At 45.0% G+C, this 17,620-nt stretch overlaps 6 protein-coding genes across 6 annotated transcripts; 4 read left to right on the forward strand and 2 right to left on the reverse strand.

The window, feature by feature from the left end:
• Positions 1-27: 27 nt before the first annotated feature.
• On the forward strand, positions 28-2,070 carry BGW36DRAFT_418380 (WD40-repeat-containing domain protein). The gene is made up of 2 exons (XM_046219418.1): positions 28-1,099; positions 1,162-2,070. The coding sequence occupies exons 1-2, from the start codon at positions 155-157 to the stop codon at positions 1,726-1,728; spliced, it is 1,512 nt and encodes a 503-aa protein (XP_046069297.1). The 5' UTR covers positions 28-154; the 3' UTR covers positions 1,729-2,070.
• Positions 2,071-3,621: 1,551 nt separating this feature from the next.
• Positions 3,622-5,304, forward strand: BGW36DRAFT_361481 (putative translation initiation factor EF-2 gamma subunit; the record flags this gene model as incomplete). The annotated part of the gene is made up of 3 exons (XM_046214281.1): positions 3,622-4,169; positions 4,234-5,220; positions 5,274-5,304. The coding sequence occupies 3 exons, from the start codon at positions 3,622-3,624 to the stop codon at positions 5,302-5,304; spliced, it is 1,566 nt and encodes a 521-aa protein (XP_046069298.1).
• Positions 5,305-6,645: 1,341 nt separating this feature from the next.
• Positions 6,646-7,496, forward strand: BGW36DRAFT_383389 (uncharacterized protein; the record flags this gene model as incomplete). Its single annotated transcript, XM_046216653.1, has 2 exons — positions 6,646-7,397; positions 7,439-7,496. Exons 1-2 carry the CDS (start codon positions 6,907-6,909, stop codon positions 7,491-7,493), a joined length of 546 nt encoding a protein of 181 aa, XP_046069299.1. The 5' UTR covers positions 6,646-6,906.
• Positions 7,497-7,663: 167 nt separating this feature from the next.
• BGW36DRAFT_398952 (CaaX prenyl protease Ste24) lies at positions 7,664-9,267 on the reverse strand (the record flags this gene model as incomplete). Its single annotated transcript, XM_046218471.1, has 5 exons — positions 7,664-7,890; positions 7,944-8,136; positions 8,192-8,938; positions 8,997-9,179; positions 9,250-9,267. 5 exons carry the CDS (start codon positions 9,265-9,267, stop codon positions 7,664-7,666), a joined length of 1,368 nt encoding a protein of 455 aa, XP_046069300.1.
• Positions 9,268-9,454: 187 nt separating this feature from the next.
• Positions 9,455-13,482, reverse strand: BGW36DRAFT_383395 (putative zinc metalloprotease). Its single transcript, XM_046216654.1, has 4 exons — positions 13,031-13,482; positions 12,005-12,975; positions 9,889-11,960; positions 9,455-9,831 (listed from the first exon to the last, which is right to left on the reverse strand). Exons 1-4 carry the CDS (start codon positions 13,180-13,182, stop codon positions 9,649-9,651), a joined length of 3,378 nt encoding a protein of 1,125 aa, XP_046069301.1. The 5' UTR covers positions 13,183-13,482; the 3' UTR covers positions 9,455-9,648.
• A 179-nt stretch (positions 13,483-13,661) lies between these two features.
• On the forward strand, positions 13,662-16,586 carry BGW36DRAFT_345331 (Centromere/kinetochore Zw10-domain-containing protein). Its single transcript, XM_046213195.1, has 4 exons — positions 13,662-13,983; positions 14,038-14,533; positions 14,590-15,559; positions 15,611-16,586. The coding sequence occupies exons 1-4, from the start codon at positions 13,822-13,824 to the stop codon at positions 16,422-16,424; spliced, it is 2,442 nt and encodes an 813-aa protein (XP_046069302.1). The 5' UTR covers positions 13,662-13,821; the 3' UTR covers positions 16,425-16,586.
• The last annotated feature ends 1,034 nt before the right edge of the window (positions 16,587-17,620 follow it).

Here is a 17,620-nt window from a genome sequence, read left to right on the forward strand (position 1 = left end):
ACGTGATGACCCGCCCATTCCAGCGCGAATGATTCTCCGGACCCGGCGGTGAAGGCTGGCATTATCGACCCGGAAAAAAAAAGTCGGGCGTGGTGAGGTGCACAAGGATCAACAATAGCTTGACAGCCAATTGTTTCATATTTGGTTCTCTGCCATGACGAAACGCAAGAGAGAGCCGGCCGTTGCGACTGGCAAGAGCGAAAAAGCTGCTGGCGAAGTACCTCGCAAGGCTGTCAAGGCCACAACAGCCCATCAGACCGAGAATGAGGGTGTTGCTGCGACGATTCAGATTGTCACCGGATCCTACGAACGAGTTCTCCATGGATTTACGGCAGCTCTTCCTACTCGGCCGCCGACCATAAATACTCTCGAGGATAATAAGATAGAGCCCTCCTCATCAACAGTTAACTTTTCGGATACGTTTCTCTTCTCAGCGCATACGTCTTCAATTCGATCACTCGCTCTTTCACCGCTAGACCAAGCAGACCCATCCCAGCCTCAAAACCTGATTTTAGCTAGCGGAGGCTCTGATGAGCGTATCAATCTCTATTCTCTATCTTCGTCTCCACCTATAGTTAGCGAACGGTTCCCATCCGTTTCTACTCTTTCTGGAAACAAAATCTTAGAGAATCCGAAAAACCGAGAACTTGGCTCTCTCCTTCACCACTCATCTAGTATTACGGCTCTTTGTTTCCCATCAAAATCGAAACTATTAGCATCTGGAGAAGATAATGTTATATCAGTCACGAGAATTCGGGATTGGAACGTCGTTTCCACCGTCAAAGCCCCGCAACCGAAGACTCAAGGAAGACCGAGCGGAGATACTGCTCCTCCTGGCAGCGTACCTTCCGGAATTAATGATTTTGCCATTCATCCAAGTATGAAGCTAATGCTCAGCGTGGGCCGTGGCGAGAGGTGCATGAGGCTCTGGAATTTAATCACGGGGAAAAAAGCCGGGGTGCTTAATTTTAACAAAGAGATATCGCAATGCATCAATGAAAACAAGAGAGGGACTGGAGAAGGAAGGAAAATTGTGTGGGACTCTCAAGGCGAAGAGTTCGCTGTCGCTTTTGAGTGGGGTATAGTGGTGTTTGGAGTGGTAAGGATCCTTCTGTCTACAAGTTTCAATTGCGGGACGACTAATTTTGAATGTTCTTCCAGGACTCAACACCCAAATGTAGGGCTCTTCCATCTCCTGGGAGTAAAATCCATCACATCCGTTACTTTGATTTTAGTAGAAAAAAGGATGGCACAAATGAGTTCCTGGCTGTATCAACAGAAGATGGCCGAGTTATTTTTTATTCCACCAAGGAAACTTCGACAGCCGAGGGTGTGTTTATACCTGACGCGAAAGTCATAACTCAAGTCGGTGGAAAGCCCAGTGGTCTTGCGGGACGTGTGAAAGATTTTGAAATCCTCGATGTCACAGATATTGAGAACTGGAAAGATCACTTTCTCCTTTTATCCTCCGGTAGCGATGGAGCTGTCCGGGTATGGGTACTCAGGATACAAGCCGACACCAACGATACGACTCAGGAAACAAACAAAACAAGCGAGGTAGCTTCTCGACTACTAGGAACATACGAGACTGGGAATCGCATTACCTGTATGGTGGCATTCGTGATGCAGAAGCCTCAGGCATTAGATGAAATAGATGGTTTGGAACCGGAATCGGATGACCAGGGAAGCGAAGCGGAGTCTAGCAGTGGTGATAGCGACCAAGACTGAATCGCCTGCTTTTCTATACCAGCTTTTTCAACAGAAAGTCGCAAATGATTGCAAGGGTCTATAAGCGTGGCGAGGCAAGTCCACAACCTTGAGTGCTTCGTTTGTAAAAAAGATATGATTTGTATATATGTCTGTTATTCGTTTCCAGGACTCACGACCATTAAAAAGCTAGGGCCAGGCGGGTTTTCACCACCCTCCTAATGCCTTAATTTAGGTGGGGAAATGAATATTCAAGAAACCAGAGAGCAATCCCTACGCTCACTTCATTCCGAAAGGCGATAGCGGTCTTCTTCCTTGGTATAACGAGATATAAGAAAATGAATATACTGGATTTCATAACTCAGCAATCGTTCTTTTATCACGAGCTGTTTCCTGTAGAAATCGCTTTAATCGATACTCGAAGATATGTAGGGAGTAAGCCGCAAAAAGTTGATTGAGTCTATTCAACAGGCCGTGGAGTAACCATTTCACAGCAGTATATTCGATAGCATTTCTTATTCTATTTTCAGTAGTTGCTAGTAGGGGGCAGTAATTTACGGTAGCCCTCAGGCCCATATTTTCCAACAACCTTTTATAGATCGGTGAAAGGAGACAAAAATCACCATCTTTTCCTTGATGACTAGCACCAAGATATGACATTGGCCATTCACCACTTCATACCTTACAGACTTCACTCAATCGTGTTGGTCCATAACGGCTGTAACGTAGGATACGGTGGCTGAAACTAAACAAGTTTGCTTGAGACGTTTTTCTGCTGAACGAGTATGTTAACACCGAGGAAGCCATACATAAACCTGGAAACCTAAGCCGGGGGCTAAGCACTCAAGTAACCGTTTATCAGCCTCACGAAAACACGAATACTATTTTATTCTAACAAGGTGTCTGCGTAGGTCGAAGACTCTTTTCTAAGATGGTTCGATATAGGTTCAGAGCGTGAAGAGTTGGTCAATAGAAACTTATATAATTTGTATATATTCATCGGAAACTATGTATAAGGAAGATATCTATTGAACATCCTACTTCTTAGATACTCTTGGCAAATGAAGGATAATGAGTAAGCTGGACAGATGACGATATACCAATACAGTAACTTCATTTCATTAGGCGCTTATAATCCACTAATTAGAGAGCTCTCGGAATACTGCTCTACACTTTGGCTAATGATATCTTCCATTCTAACTTTTTAATATAGATATCTATTTCTATATATTGCTTTATAGTATTTATTGACTATATCTACTATAAGTAGATAATATATATTTATGTCAGCTATCCTATATCAATTGATATTAAAGGTTGATACACGTGTAGATATTGTAACTTTCAATGTTGTAAAGATAGGGTTGGTAGAGTGTAACTACATTTAATTCCTATGGTAAATAATTATTCTTTATAATAAAAATTCAAACAAACGTTTATATATTATATGTTTTAACTTCAGTGTTAATAATATCTATATGTATATATTTATTCTTGCTTAACGAGTATTAACGACCTTACCCAGTTTTAAGCTATAAAGATCTCATTTTAGTGGACACTGGAGGGGCCTTTATAAACCTAAGCCCTAATTCCTTATACATGTATTATCTGCTCCAAACTAGTGCCAAAATATTTAAATCTATCTATATATTTCTTATTCTAAGCTACCTATGCAGAGTTAATAAAGGCAGTGCGTGACGGGAGCGGGCGGTGGGTGGGCAAAGCGGAAGGATTAATAAATCCAACACCGCAAAAGTGCTGCCCCACTGCACAATTTTGTCATAACGAACTGCCACAGCCGCGAGCAGCGCAACGACAACACAGATTCCCAGCGTTACACAACTTTCGATCATCCGTCGTTAACTGTCGTGATCAGAAGCTCCCTTTACGAAACACTGTGGGCCCTTAGCAATCATGGCTACCAACGGCGACTTCTCGGACGAAGACTCACTGCCGGGATCGCCCCTCATGGGCAACGGCCACGAGCACGAGGACGACATTGATGAACAGGAACCACTCGACCAAGAGGAAGATGCCCAGGAAAAGCCCTTGAAGTCTGCCTTGAAGAAAGATTCGGTGCCGCCTATTCCTCAACGAACTCGCCCTCAGCTCCCTGAACAGCCCGACCCAAACACGGTAGACTTTTCGACCTTTTCCCCGCTGTCGCCTGAAATCATCGCACGCCAGGCCACTATCAACATTGGAACAATCGGCCATGTCGCCCACGGGAAGTCCACGGTGGTGAAGGCTATCTCCGAGGTTCATACTATTCGTTTCAAGAATGAACAGGAACGAAATATTACAATCAAACTTGGTTACGCCAACGCTAAAATTTACAAGTGTGACAACCCAGAGTGTCCCAGACCGACTTGTTACAAGAGCTTCAAGAGCGAGAAGGAGGTTGATCCTCCCTGTGAACGAGAGGGATGTTCTGGCACATACCGTCTATTAAGACACGTTTCGTGAGTTTTTCTGTGTTGCCGGACGTACTACATTAAGATCAAAACACTCATACTGCTATACTAGGTTCGTGGATTGCCCAGGGCACGATATTTTGATGAGCACTATGTTATCTGGCGCCGCTGTCATGGACGCAGCTCTCTTACTCATCGCAGGAAACGAAACATGCCCTCAACCCCAAACGTCAGAGCACTTGGCTGCTATTGAGATCATGAAGCTCAACCATATCATTATTCTACAGAACAAAGTTGATCTGATGCGTGAGGATGCTGCTCTATCGCACTATCAATCCATTTTGAAGTTCATCCGCGGTACAGTTGCGGACGGATCTCCTATTATTCCAATTTCGGCTCAGTTGAAGTACAATATTGATGCTGTCAACGAGCACCTTGTCTCCCACATTCCTGTTCCAGTCCGTGATTTCACTGCCGTACCTCACATGATTATTATTCGGTCATTCGACGTCAATAAACCCGGTGCTGGAATCGAGGAACTTAAAGGTGGTGTTGCCGGTGGTTCAATCCTCACTGGTGTTCTGAAAGTGGACGATGAGATTGAAATTAGACCCGGCATTGTTACTAGGGATGAGAATGGCAAGGTGCAATGTCGCCCCATCTTCTCCAAGGTTGTCTCTCTGTATGCCGAGCACAACGATCTCAAATTTGCTGTGCCTGGTGGCTTGATTGGTGTCGGAACTCGAGTTGACCCTACGCTCTGCCGTGCCGATCGTCTTCTTGGATTCGTTCTGGGTCTGCGTGGTCGTCTTCCAGCCATCTACACTGAGCTGGAAGTTAACTATTTCTTGCTTCGCCGTTTGCTCGGTGTCAAGTCCGCCGACGGCAAGCAAGCCAAGGTTGCCAAGCTCTCCAAGAACGAAGTTCTCATGGTCAACATTGGCTCGACTGCTACAGGTGCCAAGGTCATGGGTGTCAAGGCTGATGTCGCCAAGCTTGTCCTAACAAACCCGGCTTGTACGGAAATCGGCGAGAAGGTTGCCATCAGTCGCCGTATCGAGAAACATTGGCGACTAATCGGATGGGCCAACATTGTTGCGTAAGTTACATTTCACGTTGTTTTGACGAAATGGTGCTGATTGAAAATTCTAGCGGAAACACTTTGGAGCCAATTGTCGACTAGAGTAATATCGCACTCTAGTCGATCATTATTCTACAGTTTCTAATTCATGCGTTTATGTGAGCACATATCTGGATATCTGTCAAGTGGTTTGCAAGAGAACATTTAAAAGGTCACTTCATTAAGAACTCTGGCCTATTTATCTTCACGGTGGTAAATGGGGAATTTGCCCTCTTCTTTTACTGGTTCGCATCTTCCTGGAATACCTCTACTCGCCCATCGTAAACTTATTTATTTGGGGGAGGGAGGAGGGGAGCTAATTTGTTGCTCGTTCATTTCATTTGTTTAGAGACTCGACTTGGTTTCTCATGTTTTTTATATTATCTTTTCAAGGGTCATGGGAGGGAACCAAGGATGATGATGGCAATGAGACAATGATCTAAAAGTTGCAGTGATAGAGAAAGTCCAGTTTCTTGTCAATATAAAAGCTCATTTATATCAACTGACTTTTCTACCAAGGCTTAAAGCAACAGTCTGTATTCATGAATCTGAAAGTAGAAACATGGAAGTGCGTGGAGGAGGAAATTCGACGAATGTATATGTTATATTAAACCAATGACACAAACCTTTTCTAAGCCAATGTCCTAGAATCACTCATCTAAAGGAATATATTGGTAGATTGGTAACTTGTATAATACAGGGAACACCATGCCTTATGAAAGTATAAAAAAAGGACCTCAGCCCGAAATTACCAGCTCAGAGTCTTCCGACCCTTGAGTCTCCGTCTCTTCAGAATCGCACGTCCACCGCGAGTCTTTAACCTAGCCAAAAAACCATGACGACGCTTCTGCACTCGCCTGGAGGGGTTATAAGTAGCTCGTTTCCCAGCTAGAGATGCTGAAGCCGAAAACTGGCGAATTTGGTCCGCCAGTGATGATGTAGGTGAGGATCGAGAGAGTGATGTTTGGAAGCAAGTTGATGGTGTGAGGGAGGTTGATGGCCGAGGCGTTCTGTTTGTTGAGACGAGGCTTGTGAATGTGCAACGTTGTGTTCTAATCAGAAGGAAACATTTTTTAGCAAAGCTTTCCCTTTTTGGCTGGCAGAATTGGTCGCGAATGGATGGTCTGTCTTACCGGAGAGATTGAGTGATTCGTGATGAAGCTAGACTAGGCGTGGCCCTGCGCCAACACTGGAGGGCCAGCATGACGTGTATTAAGAAGTCTCGATCGATTGGACGCGTATAAAATAATTCGTTTGGCGGGTGTTTTATTTGGTTCAGAGGTAGGAGCGAGCGTGGAGTCAGAAAGATATTGTCATCTGTGTACGGAGAAGAGCATGCGGCGGAGAAGAAGAATTGTCTCCGCCAACGCTCATCGCCGCCCGCCAAAACCGGCAAAAAAAATTATTACATGTAAGACAAGACAACCACCACGTTCAATAGCTCACTTTCCAACACATTACCCTTTTCATACGCTCACTGGGCCAAGTTGAAATATTCGCGAACAGGTTTCGGAAATTTATAAAACCCAATGGTGAATATACAACTCTCGAACTAAAGACAATACTTCATCCGCAATCTCCATACACCTTTTTGTCACTCAACTTCTTTGCGGAAAAGAGCAGAGCCTCAGTTTAATCTGAGCTCAATCAAACACATACACAAAAATGGCCTCATCCGGTCCAAACCCTGTACCGCCAACACATATTCTTTCGAGTCGTTCGATACCTCAATCTGCCGCACTCGATTTTCTCACCGCATACCTCGACCGCGCCGCCAATGACCCATCTCTCCAACCCAGCGCTATGATTACAGAACATGGCCCGATTTCACGCACAACGGCAGCAGCGCCTAATCTGACTCTACACAATTTAAAGCGAGTTCAAGCAGGTCTAGCCGGTGAGACGCTGGGGCGCGACCTTACGTTAAGCACGGGCGTGCAGCCCAAGGCGGTAGAGAAGAGCGACGAGCCGAGTGACGAGCAGTGGGAGGATAGGAAAAAATGGGAGTTGGAGGCCGGCGAAGGAGTGGAGAAGGATCGGTCTGATGACTTTATAGATAATGCGACTGAGCAGGTAGATGTTGATGAGGAGGGTATGCCGCTTGATACGCCGATTGATAAAGAGGAGCGCAAGCGCAGGAAAAAGGAAAGAAGGAAGTTGGACAAAAAAACTCGGAGGCAGCAGGCGATGGAGACAGGGGAAGAAGACGACGTGAGAGCAAGCGAATCAGAATAGCGCTGAGGACGTGTTGAATATATTTTAGCTCGCATAACTTGGATTTTAATATCTAAGCAGTAGCATACATGTAATATTCCAATACATTATATCGTTCTCTTCCTTTCCCGTGCCTTTCATTAGCAAACATGCTATTGGGGTTTATGGGATAATTGTGTAATGATAGAAACAGGCAGTTGGCATATAACTACAGTTCCCTGTCTGCAGCCTTGATAGGCTTGTCGCTGTCTTCGGTCTTGTCAGCCCCCTCGCCTTTCCAGCCCAGCGCACCCAAGCGTTCTGAGAGAATGGGGTGAGAGTAGTGGTAGCTGGCGTACATCCAATCGGCATCCATAGTACTCAGGTTTTGGATCTGGAGTTTGAGGAGCGACCGGGCTAGGAGCTTGGAGTAACCGAGGTTGGACGCAAACGCATCTAGATACGAATTAGTGACAATGACAATGAGAGACGTTTTAATATATACATACCTGCTTCGAATTCGAATTTACGGCTGAGAATGTTCATCAGCAGCTTCACGACAGCATCCATTGGAGCCAGAGCGTCCGAGAACAGGAGGAAACCGATCATGATAGGTTTTTCATGATAAAAACCAAACGATTCGAACAGCGACTTGTTGTTGACAAATGCAGTGAATAGAGCAAAGATATAGAACATGTGGGCCTTTGTCTCAGTTAGTAATATACTCTTGGGTTTTGATTCAAAGGGAAAATCTTACTTGAGCAATCGCGAACAATTTGGTAGTGTGTCCAAGCTTCCAGTGACCTAGTTCGTGACTCAAGACAGCCACAACTTCTTCCGGTTCGCTTTTCTCCATCAGAGTGTCGTAGATCACGATATGCTTCTTCCAAGGAAATCCAAAGAAATAGGCATTGCTGTGGGCACTTCTTTTACTGCCATCAATGGAATAGATGTCGTGCAACGGGAAGCTCAATTTAGTTGCAAGTTGTTCAACACCGGTTTTGATATGGCCAGCTTCAAGAGGCGACAGTTTGTTGAACATTGGGAGGATGACGATCGGGTAAATAGTGATAGCAAAGACTTGCACCACAATGCTGAAAAGCCACAAGTAATAAAAGAACTGGCTACCGGTTTTCTGGATGATCTTCAAGAATGCTGCCATAAGTGGACCACCCAGAACGATTCCAAGAGCTTGACCTTTGAGCATATCGGTTACCCAGAGCTTGACCGTCTGCTTGTTGAAACCAAACTTTTCCTCGAGGACAAAGGTATTGTAGTACGAGATTGGAAGTGATAGAACGGTGGTCAATAGGTTGAAAACGAAGAAGAAAACAAGCGTGTGTCCGATTTCGCCTTGGAACCATGATGGAAAGTACTGAGTAAGCCACAGGCCTGCTAGGCTCCATATCTTGGGCAAGAAGTCATAGTAGATAAAAACGAGGTTCTGGACTTGACCAAAGAGGGCGGTAAAGAAGCCAAACTTGGCTTTCGCTCTACCATATGTCTAGAAAACGCGAATGATGTCAGCTTCTATTCAGTGCAAGGGATGCTAATGAAAGTACCTGGCTGTCATCAAAGACTTTCTGGGTAACCTCTCCTTCCAAAACCTTTGGCGGCTTAGTACGCTGCAGAACACGATATTGGCGGTACGAAAGAAAGCTTTCTAAGACATGTTGACCAAGCGAAAAGCCCACCAGGACCGTCTTCCACGGAAAGAGAGGGCGGTCGAGAAAGCGTGCAAGCGCCTGGAAATCGTTAGCCTTAAATTTGCACCTATATAGATCAAATAATCATATTATGATGGGTATGGCGAACCTGAAGAATGTTGATCATGACTTCGGCAAAAGCAAACTATCAAATTATATTAGATGTTTGTTGTCTTACAAAGATGAATCCGTGTCATTTTGAGAGACAAAGTACTGCCATAAGTTACCGCCGAGGGATGATACAAACGGTGCAAACAAGACAAACACGAGCTTCTCAGACACACTCGACTGTTTTCTTTATTTATCTAAATTTAGGGCTCTCATTTCAGATATTGGCCATGAACAAAATACCCTAAGAGGTATATCCTTGGGAAGTCTATTTATAGCTTCTCTATGTAAGGAACAAAAAAGCGCAAATAGACTGCTTTATAGTATTGAGCATGGGTTCTCAAGTATCAGCATATCTATTGCGCTTCTATAGATATCATTACTCATTTCTCAATTACGCCTAATGCCCACCTTCGGACTCACTCTCTTCGTCTTCGTCCGACTCGTCTTCATCTGATCCTTCTTCCTCTTCCTCTTCCTCTTCATCATCACCATCTATTTTCAAACCGTAGTCATCCTCAAACTCCTTCAGAAGCTGGACTTTTGGTTTGAAGGAAAATGATTCAAGGCCCTTTTTAATAGGCTAAGAGTAGGTTAGCATGTAAATTGCGAGAAACAAGCAGAAATAAAAAGTACTCACCTCTTCAAGTACGGATGCACAAGTGACAACTAGATTCGACTTCTCTGCGTTGAACAAAGGCAGGATAATATCTCTGAGAGCCTCCTTAATCTCATCAACAGTGATATCCCTCACTTTCTTCAAGATGCGTTCTTTATAGTCGCTTGGCAAGTTTCGAATCACTTGCCGAACGAAACTGCCCTGAGCAGCGCTTGCGAGAGTCGCTTGCTCATTGGCAAAACTAACCACGATACTGCTGATTGCACCTTCTAGCATCGATGGGTCGAATTCTACGGCACCGCTTAGATGATCCTCCACTATCTTTTTGCTGGCTTCGAATGCTTTGTAAGCATTTGGAGATCGGTAAACGTCAAAGTTGACTGTTCCAAGGTCGATATTATGTCCGAAATTAGTACCATAGGCAAGTCCAGTTCCGCGAACAGCGACCCAAAGAGGGCCTTCAACCGCATTCATATAAGCGATGGCAACTAGCAGAGATGGCAATTTGGGATGGTCATGGGAGTCCAATCCCTTGGCAGTAGCGTAGGCAAAAGACGAATCGACTGTAGGCATTGGAACCACATAAGAAAGCCCTCCTATGTTCTTTCCAGCCTCGCTCAATAATGCCTTTCGATTCGTTATGGGAGCGAGATCCTTCCTTTCGTCTAACCCTTGGACAAATGTCTTCCATGACGAGACAGGCTCTGGTAATTTCTCTAAATCAGCAACAACAACAACACGGAAGTTCTCAAAGCGGAAAAGGCTGTTGCGAATCTCTTCCATCTGTGAAACCACAACTTCGGGTTGAGTAGCAAGCAGTTTTTTGATGCGTTTCAAATAGCGTGCCTTGACAAGCGTACTTCGTGCTCGAACAATGGATTCAGGTGCATAATGAACCATAACGTAAAGGGCGGCAAGCATGTCATCACCACTGCGCTTGGCATCTGGAACATCTGCGAGAAGTCTTGTTGTGATAGCCTTGAGCCTGTCTACGTCGAATATTGAGTTCCAGGTAAGCTCTTTCAGCCAAGCAATAGCTGTTGCATATTTCTCTACTTCCACTTGGAAGGTAACTCTCAACATCTCCGAATTTCCCAAGTCTCGCGCACCTTCCATTGAGTATCCCACTGTGTCCCTTTCGAGCTCAACAATAACCTGTTCAAATGAAACAGTTTTGCCGTCTCGTTGAATAGGACTGTTGAAGTAGGCCTCCGTGTATATAGCCAATAAAGGCCGAAGTTGGACAGGTACCTTTTCAGCAGAGATGAGGAGAGCTAATTGGACAAAGTTACTTTGAATGTGCTCAAAATGAATAAAGAGTGGCGCTTCCAGATGATCGGTATCAATTCTTGATTGAATGTGATTGCTTGGTTTTCCTGACTTCAATGCTGACCCTGATTTTGCTGTTGTAGTTGAGATAAAATGGATCGAGTCTGTGGACGGTACTTTGAATCTGGCCAACAGATCCCTTGGAATTTCCTTGTCATTCTCGGCCTTGGCTTCATCCAACTTCTTCTGCATTTCTTTGAGTCCTTCCTCGCCAAGCTTCTTTTGCTGTGCGGCCACCCTCGCTTCTTCGTCAGCTTTGAGCTTTTCGGAGAGTTTTGCGGAGGGAACACCCAGAATAGACACATGAGGAGCATCAGAAATCCATTTTTTGATATAGTCTTTCCATTGACTTTCATTCCATGTTGCCAATTCGTCATATTCCCGGAGGGTGACGATATCAAGTAAAGTCGATCCGTCCTTTCTACCGTACAAGAAATCGGAGATGACATATTCCGCAAAAGGGACAGCGGAAGCCTCGGTGGAAAACTTCCAACTTCGTTTCTGGCGTTCTATACATTCCTTCATATATTGCATATCGAGAGGTTTCTCCAAAGCTTCATCTAAAATCTCAAAAAACCGTTTTTCAACCTGCGCTAATTTTTCTGTCGCTACACTTGTCAGAGTAAACCGAATCTCAATTTGAGGCCGGTCATCAGTGGAAAAGTATACTGCACTCGCAACCTGTTCCTTTTCAACCAGGATGTTTTCGAGAACTGTTGCTGAAGAACCAGCGAGATAAAGCAGGATGACGTTCAAGGCACCACCTGTAATAATTAGCATTAGAATTTTTTTTTTTAGCAAACCGTACCCTGAATTGGATCCGTGCAATCCGGACCTAGAAATCTGATCTCTATCTCGCCAAAAGATTCGTCTTCTTCTGGAAATTCAATCGTATGCACAACTGATTCCCTGAGAGGAGGGGCCTGTCGAGACTCGACCCATGGACGCTTGAATGGGGCATCAGGGCCGGGAACAATATCAAGAATTGTACTTTCGAAACTATTCAATTTCTCCAACAGATCATCATGATCCACTTCACCAGTAATTATAAGGCAAAGATTTTTTGGCTGGTACATCTCGCGGTGAAAGTCACGTATTCTCTGTGAAGTGAGGGATCGAAGCTGTTCCAACATACCACCAGTTTCATATCGAAAGCCAATCCCTTCTGGATAAAGCAGGCGTCGAGCTTGCAGATCAATTAATTCAGACTGACTATTTTGCAGAGCCTGCATTTCCGAATACACCACACCTGCATCATTGCCTGTCCCATCAACATGGTGCACTTCTGTATAGCAGCCTGCGTCGGTGAGGGTAGGAGCGATGACATGCTCTAGGTAGACTGGGAGGATCTGGGAAAAGCCAGCCCATCCAGCGGTGTCCAGCGTATAAGCCGTGTGGTCCGTTGCCGTCCATGCGTTGGTATTGGAGTAAGCCCTTGTGGCAAGTTTATCAAGAAATCCTTTGTAACGGTAGTTCCGAGATCCCATGAAGCACAAATGCTCGAGAGTATGAGGGGAGCCCGAATCATCGTGGATTTCGGTTGCTAGGACAAAATAGCCAGCGAGTTTAGGTCCCTTGTGATCAATAACAACCACTCTCATCCCCGTTCTGTCGGATTCGTATTGCGTGAACTCATTCACGGAATATTCAGGCTGGAACTTCTGAAGGCGGCGGAAATGCCCTCTCTGCTCGGAGGCGACCATCCTGAAGGGAGATGGCCAAAGGCGCGGAAATGGTTTCGAGTAGCCTTGAAGTGTCGAAAGCCACGAATTCGCCTTTCTATTGGGTTCGTTAGCAACAACACCTCTGGTAGAGAACGGCGCGCAAGTCTAACAGAGACCTGTTCCAAGTCCTAAGCTCAATTCGGAGGGACTGGGTAGCAAAATCGATAATGCTAGGTGATAGCGACACCCATTGGTTTTGACAAAAATATCCCAAGCCAACGACCAAGCACCACAGCCAGAAAAAGAGCCCAGGCTTTTGCATAAAGACCGGCCAGTGCGGAAAGGAGGGGTAAGTGGATTGCTTGTATCCACACTCACCTGCAAGCCACAGCTTTGTGTGAACAGTAGAACTGGAGGTAGTCCGACTGTATGCTGTGAGGCTGAATGGCGAGGAGCTTGGAGCTAGGAGACCTCGTTGCCTTGCTGGAGGAGTTGGACGGCTGAAGGTTGTGTTTTCCCTTGAAGTGGGGAGGTGAAAAGACAATACTATGCCAAATAACTGCTTATACGAAGCTGCCAAATAATGGAAGCAATTAATTTCCTGGGGTATCTTGAAAAGATATCTCTGTAAAAAAAAAATTATGGTGTATTTTATAAATTACGATCACCTAGAGTTATCAACTATTAAATATTGCCTAGGATGATTCCCTGCTTGCTGGTGACTGGGGAGGCCAAGGCGCAGTCGGCGGGAGCTTAAGGCCAAATATTAATACAGTGGAAGCTCTCCGCAATCTATGCCATGTGCTCTTATATCCATCACGCGACTCCATGCAAGCTCGACACTGATGCAAGTCCTTTCAAAAAATAAGAAACACGACACGAACGCATGAATACCTGATTGCTGCCTCACCACTCCAAACTGCGAAGGCTATAGGCCTATCGATCGACGACGCCGATCGCAATGCCCTCCGCCGTGAGCAAGGATGAATTGTGTGAATCGATACTTGACTTTGCGACCAACGGCACTTATCCAGACTCTCAAGACCTCGTGTCTTTAGACTTCCCTTTGTCACTCCTCCCAGAAGAGTTGCGACGCATCTCCGAAGTCCGCGAGCAAGTACAGGTGCGCTACGGCTGTGATTGTGGATAGGCAAGGATTATTAACGACTTATTCTAGAAAGAGATATGCGCTCTTAGCAATAACACCAAATTAGACGTCGATGGATGGATATTTCAGGCCCGCCAATTGCATACAGATATTGAGCGATCGAGGGATATAGCGCGAGAAATCGTTGCGCAACACGAGAGGACGCTGCCACTCCAAGCTGCCGTCAAGGATGCATCTGCAAAGGTGAATTTGGTACAGACCGAACTCACCTTCAACCAAGCGGTCACGGATGTATTGGAGAAGGCGCGGGAGTTTTGTTCCCGCATAGACGACGGCCAAAAAGCTGTCGAAGAAGAGCGTATCACCGATGCAATTGCCTACGTTGAATCTGCAGAAAGCTTCTTGAAAGACGCGAAGCTCTCGGGGTATGATGGCCTGTCAAATATTCTTCATGAGAACGCGTCCCATCTACGAAAATCGATTATAGAGCTACTCCGGTTGCAATGGGCTTCTGAAGTACGCATCAACAAAAATGAAATGGCGTTACATATCAACAATGAACCTGGTAATGAAAAGCAGTATGATTTATATAAACCGGCAGCGCTGACTGTTTCCACATAGACCAATCGAAACTATACACGTTAATTGAATCGCTTTCGCAGCTTCATGTCCTTGAATCTGTAAATAATTTTTTTCAGCGCGACCTTATGGAATCCATAATCCAGCCAATTATCGTGTCCCATGTTCCTGGAGAAGGCTGCGAAGTCTCAGTTGACAATCACGGTTTGAAAGTAGGGAAAGCAGTCTCTACTTCAGTGTCCGAAGTGTTCAACCGACTTGCTGTGGTCCTCAGTTATCTTCAGAAGAAACTGCCGCTATCTATTTTGGAGCCGCTATCGCAGAGTATCATCCCGACTATATCGACGACACTATGTGACTCATGGCTCACTCCTTCTATACCATTGGACGTGGATCATCTGCAGGCTTTTGAAGGAACCTTGACTTCTGTAAAGGACTTCTGTGGGTTAATCGAAGGGTTCGGGTGGCATGGCCAAGAAAGTCTTGCTTCTTGGATTGACCAATTCCCTCGTTTATGGCTGACATGTCGAAGAGTTGATTCGCTGGATCAAGTCCGCAAGATTTTAATCCATAGCAATGGCGCAACGAAGGAAGTCACCAGGGTTGAAAAACAGATGGTAACGAGCGACGACGACGTTTTACTCGATTCTGGTGCAATGGACGAATGGGACGCTGACTGGGATGATGAGAACGAAGAGGAACCAAAACAAGCAGCAACAGATGAAGATGATGTCAGTGCTTGGGGCTTAGAGGATGAAGCAGAAAACGAGGCAAAAGCCGACGACGATGCAGACGATGCTTGGGGCTGGGGAGACGATAATGAGGATCGGAATCCTGTAGAGAAGGAGGAAGCTCCTCTTCGAAATCCACACCAAGAAAAGAGCTCTTCAAAACCCACGGCAGCCAAGGAGATCACGTTGACAGAAACATATATGGTGACAGACATCCCAGACTCGATCATTACGCTTGTTATGCGACAAATTTCGGATTCGCAGTCTCTGTCCGGGCCAGAGTAAGTATGAATATTATCTTTGGTTGATATTAGGCTAATATTTGTATGCAGTTTTTCCACAAGTCGTGTCGTCTCCTCAAAAACTGGTCTCACGGCACTACCGACACTAATTCTAGCAATGTTCAAAGCAATAGCCTCATCATTTTATTCGTTGAAGCTGAACGCCGGAAACATACATTTGTACAACGATAGCATGTATCTGGCGGAGCAGGTTCGCAATATTGTAACGGAGCAGCAGATGGCAAGATTATTATCTGACGTCGATGGCCTAGAACGATTTGCCAGATTATCTTATAGCAAAGAGATGCAGACGCAGCGCACAATTGTAACAGACCTGCTCGATGGAAGCCAAGGTTTCATTCACTGCTCGGAGCAACCTTTCCTCAAGGAGTGTGAAAACGCCATCGACGCTACGGTTGACAGGATTCGCGATTTGTTCAAAGAATGGAAGGGAATTTTATCTCATTCGGCACTGCTTCAGGCCATGGGCTCCCTCGTTTCCACGGTCATCAACAAAACTATCATTGACATCGAGGATTTATCTGACATCTCTGAGGAAGAGTCTCAGCAGCTGCTGTCATTCTGCAACAAACTTTCAAAGCTGGAAGACATGTTCATGCCAGAACCAGCTACCGATGGTGTCTCCACAGCGGCCGTCTACGTACGAAACTGGTTGAAGTTCCAGTATTTGATAAGCATACTCGAGAGCTCTTTGGCTGATATTAGATATCTCTGGACGGAGGGAGAGCTGAGCTTGGAATTTACGGGTGGCGAGGTCATAGACCTGATCAATGCGTTATTCGCAGAGTCGGACCATCGACGGAAGACAATATCTGAAATTCGTCGCACACACGTGGGGACTTGATACGAGCAGTATATGTCATAAAACAGTAACACTTCCTTCAACATTGGTATTGAGTATGTCATTTTGTATAAATAATAGAACCAAGTACTACATCCTATACAATTGATGTTAAATTTAGTATGATAAATTCACCCCAAAATTATGGCTTGAAATTATAAAATGGCGAAACTACGAAGGGTTAACCCAACTCTATAGAGTGAGGTGAAATGATCGAATAATACTGTGATGCGGGAAAATCTAGGAAAAAAAAGCCTCATTGTTTTCTAGGAAGTAAAATTCAGGTCTAGATTTACGACTTTCAGTTCCCGAGTTCGCGAAGGGCATAAAGCGCCATGTGATCTATGCAACTCGCAGGTTCTCCAGCATGAAATTACGCTAAATTAGATGTTAACAAGCTACGCAAAGCGCGCCTAAGAAATTAATTCCAAGCATGACTATATGCTGGTAGCTCTGTCGAATAACAGGGTTTCCCCTCATCCTTACCAGAGTGTTTTGAGATTAGAGTGACTGCTGCTCAATCCTTATTCGGGCCCATTATTTATTCTAGGTCTCTGTCCAAGCCCTTGAACCCTCTATGCTCATCAACTGCCATTTTTGGATATGGTATTCCTGTATTGAATAGCCCTAGCAGTCATTGACCCACCACTATAGCTTAGAAATTCCTCAAAGTCCCCACCGGGTGTAATAACAATTTCACCAAGCAGTGCGAACAAAGTACTGTGGTTTGGGGCTTGAGACATTTAGTTGAATATCCGAATGGCGATATTAGTGACAGTCCATACGGTTTCGCCAGTGTATACTAAATAATTACATCAGCACTTGATCAAACTATATCCTGCTAGAATTTCTATCTCTGGTCCTGCCGTACTTCTGGCTCGCAGGCAGAAGCCATGGCACACACAAATACAGTTTCTAGTTGTGAAATCTAGTTATATTGTATGCTGGTGGTAATATGATTTAGACAGTAAATATTGCATCATAAGTTGTCTCAATCAAACTTCTCTATTACTAACTCCAATCCCAGCCTCTTTTAGTCCCACTGTCCCGAGCACTCCAACATCTCTGAGCCACTTGTCACATTCTGCATATCGCGTTTTAGAAATTTGAATCATCTCTGAGATAATCTAACCCGCTCAAATGTTTTCTTCTGCGCTGCAAAACATTCACGTCCTCTTGATCCTTTCTCCGCATTCCAT

This window comes from Talaromyces proteolyticus (assembly GCF_021365285.1).
Source record: "Talaromyces proteolyticus strain PMI_201 chromosome Unknown BGW36scaffold_9, whole genome shotgun sequence".
NCBI classification, from domain to species: Eukaryota; Fungi; Ascomycota; class Eurotiomycetes; order Eurotiales; family Trichocomaceae; genus Talaromyces; species Talaromyces proteolyticus.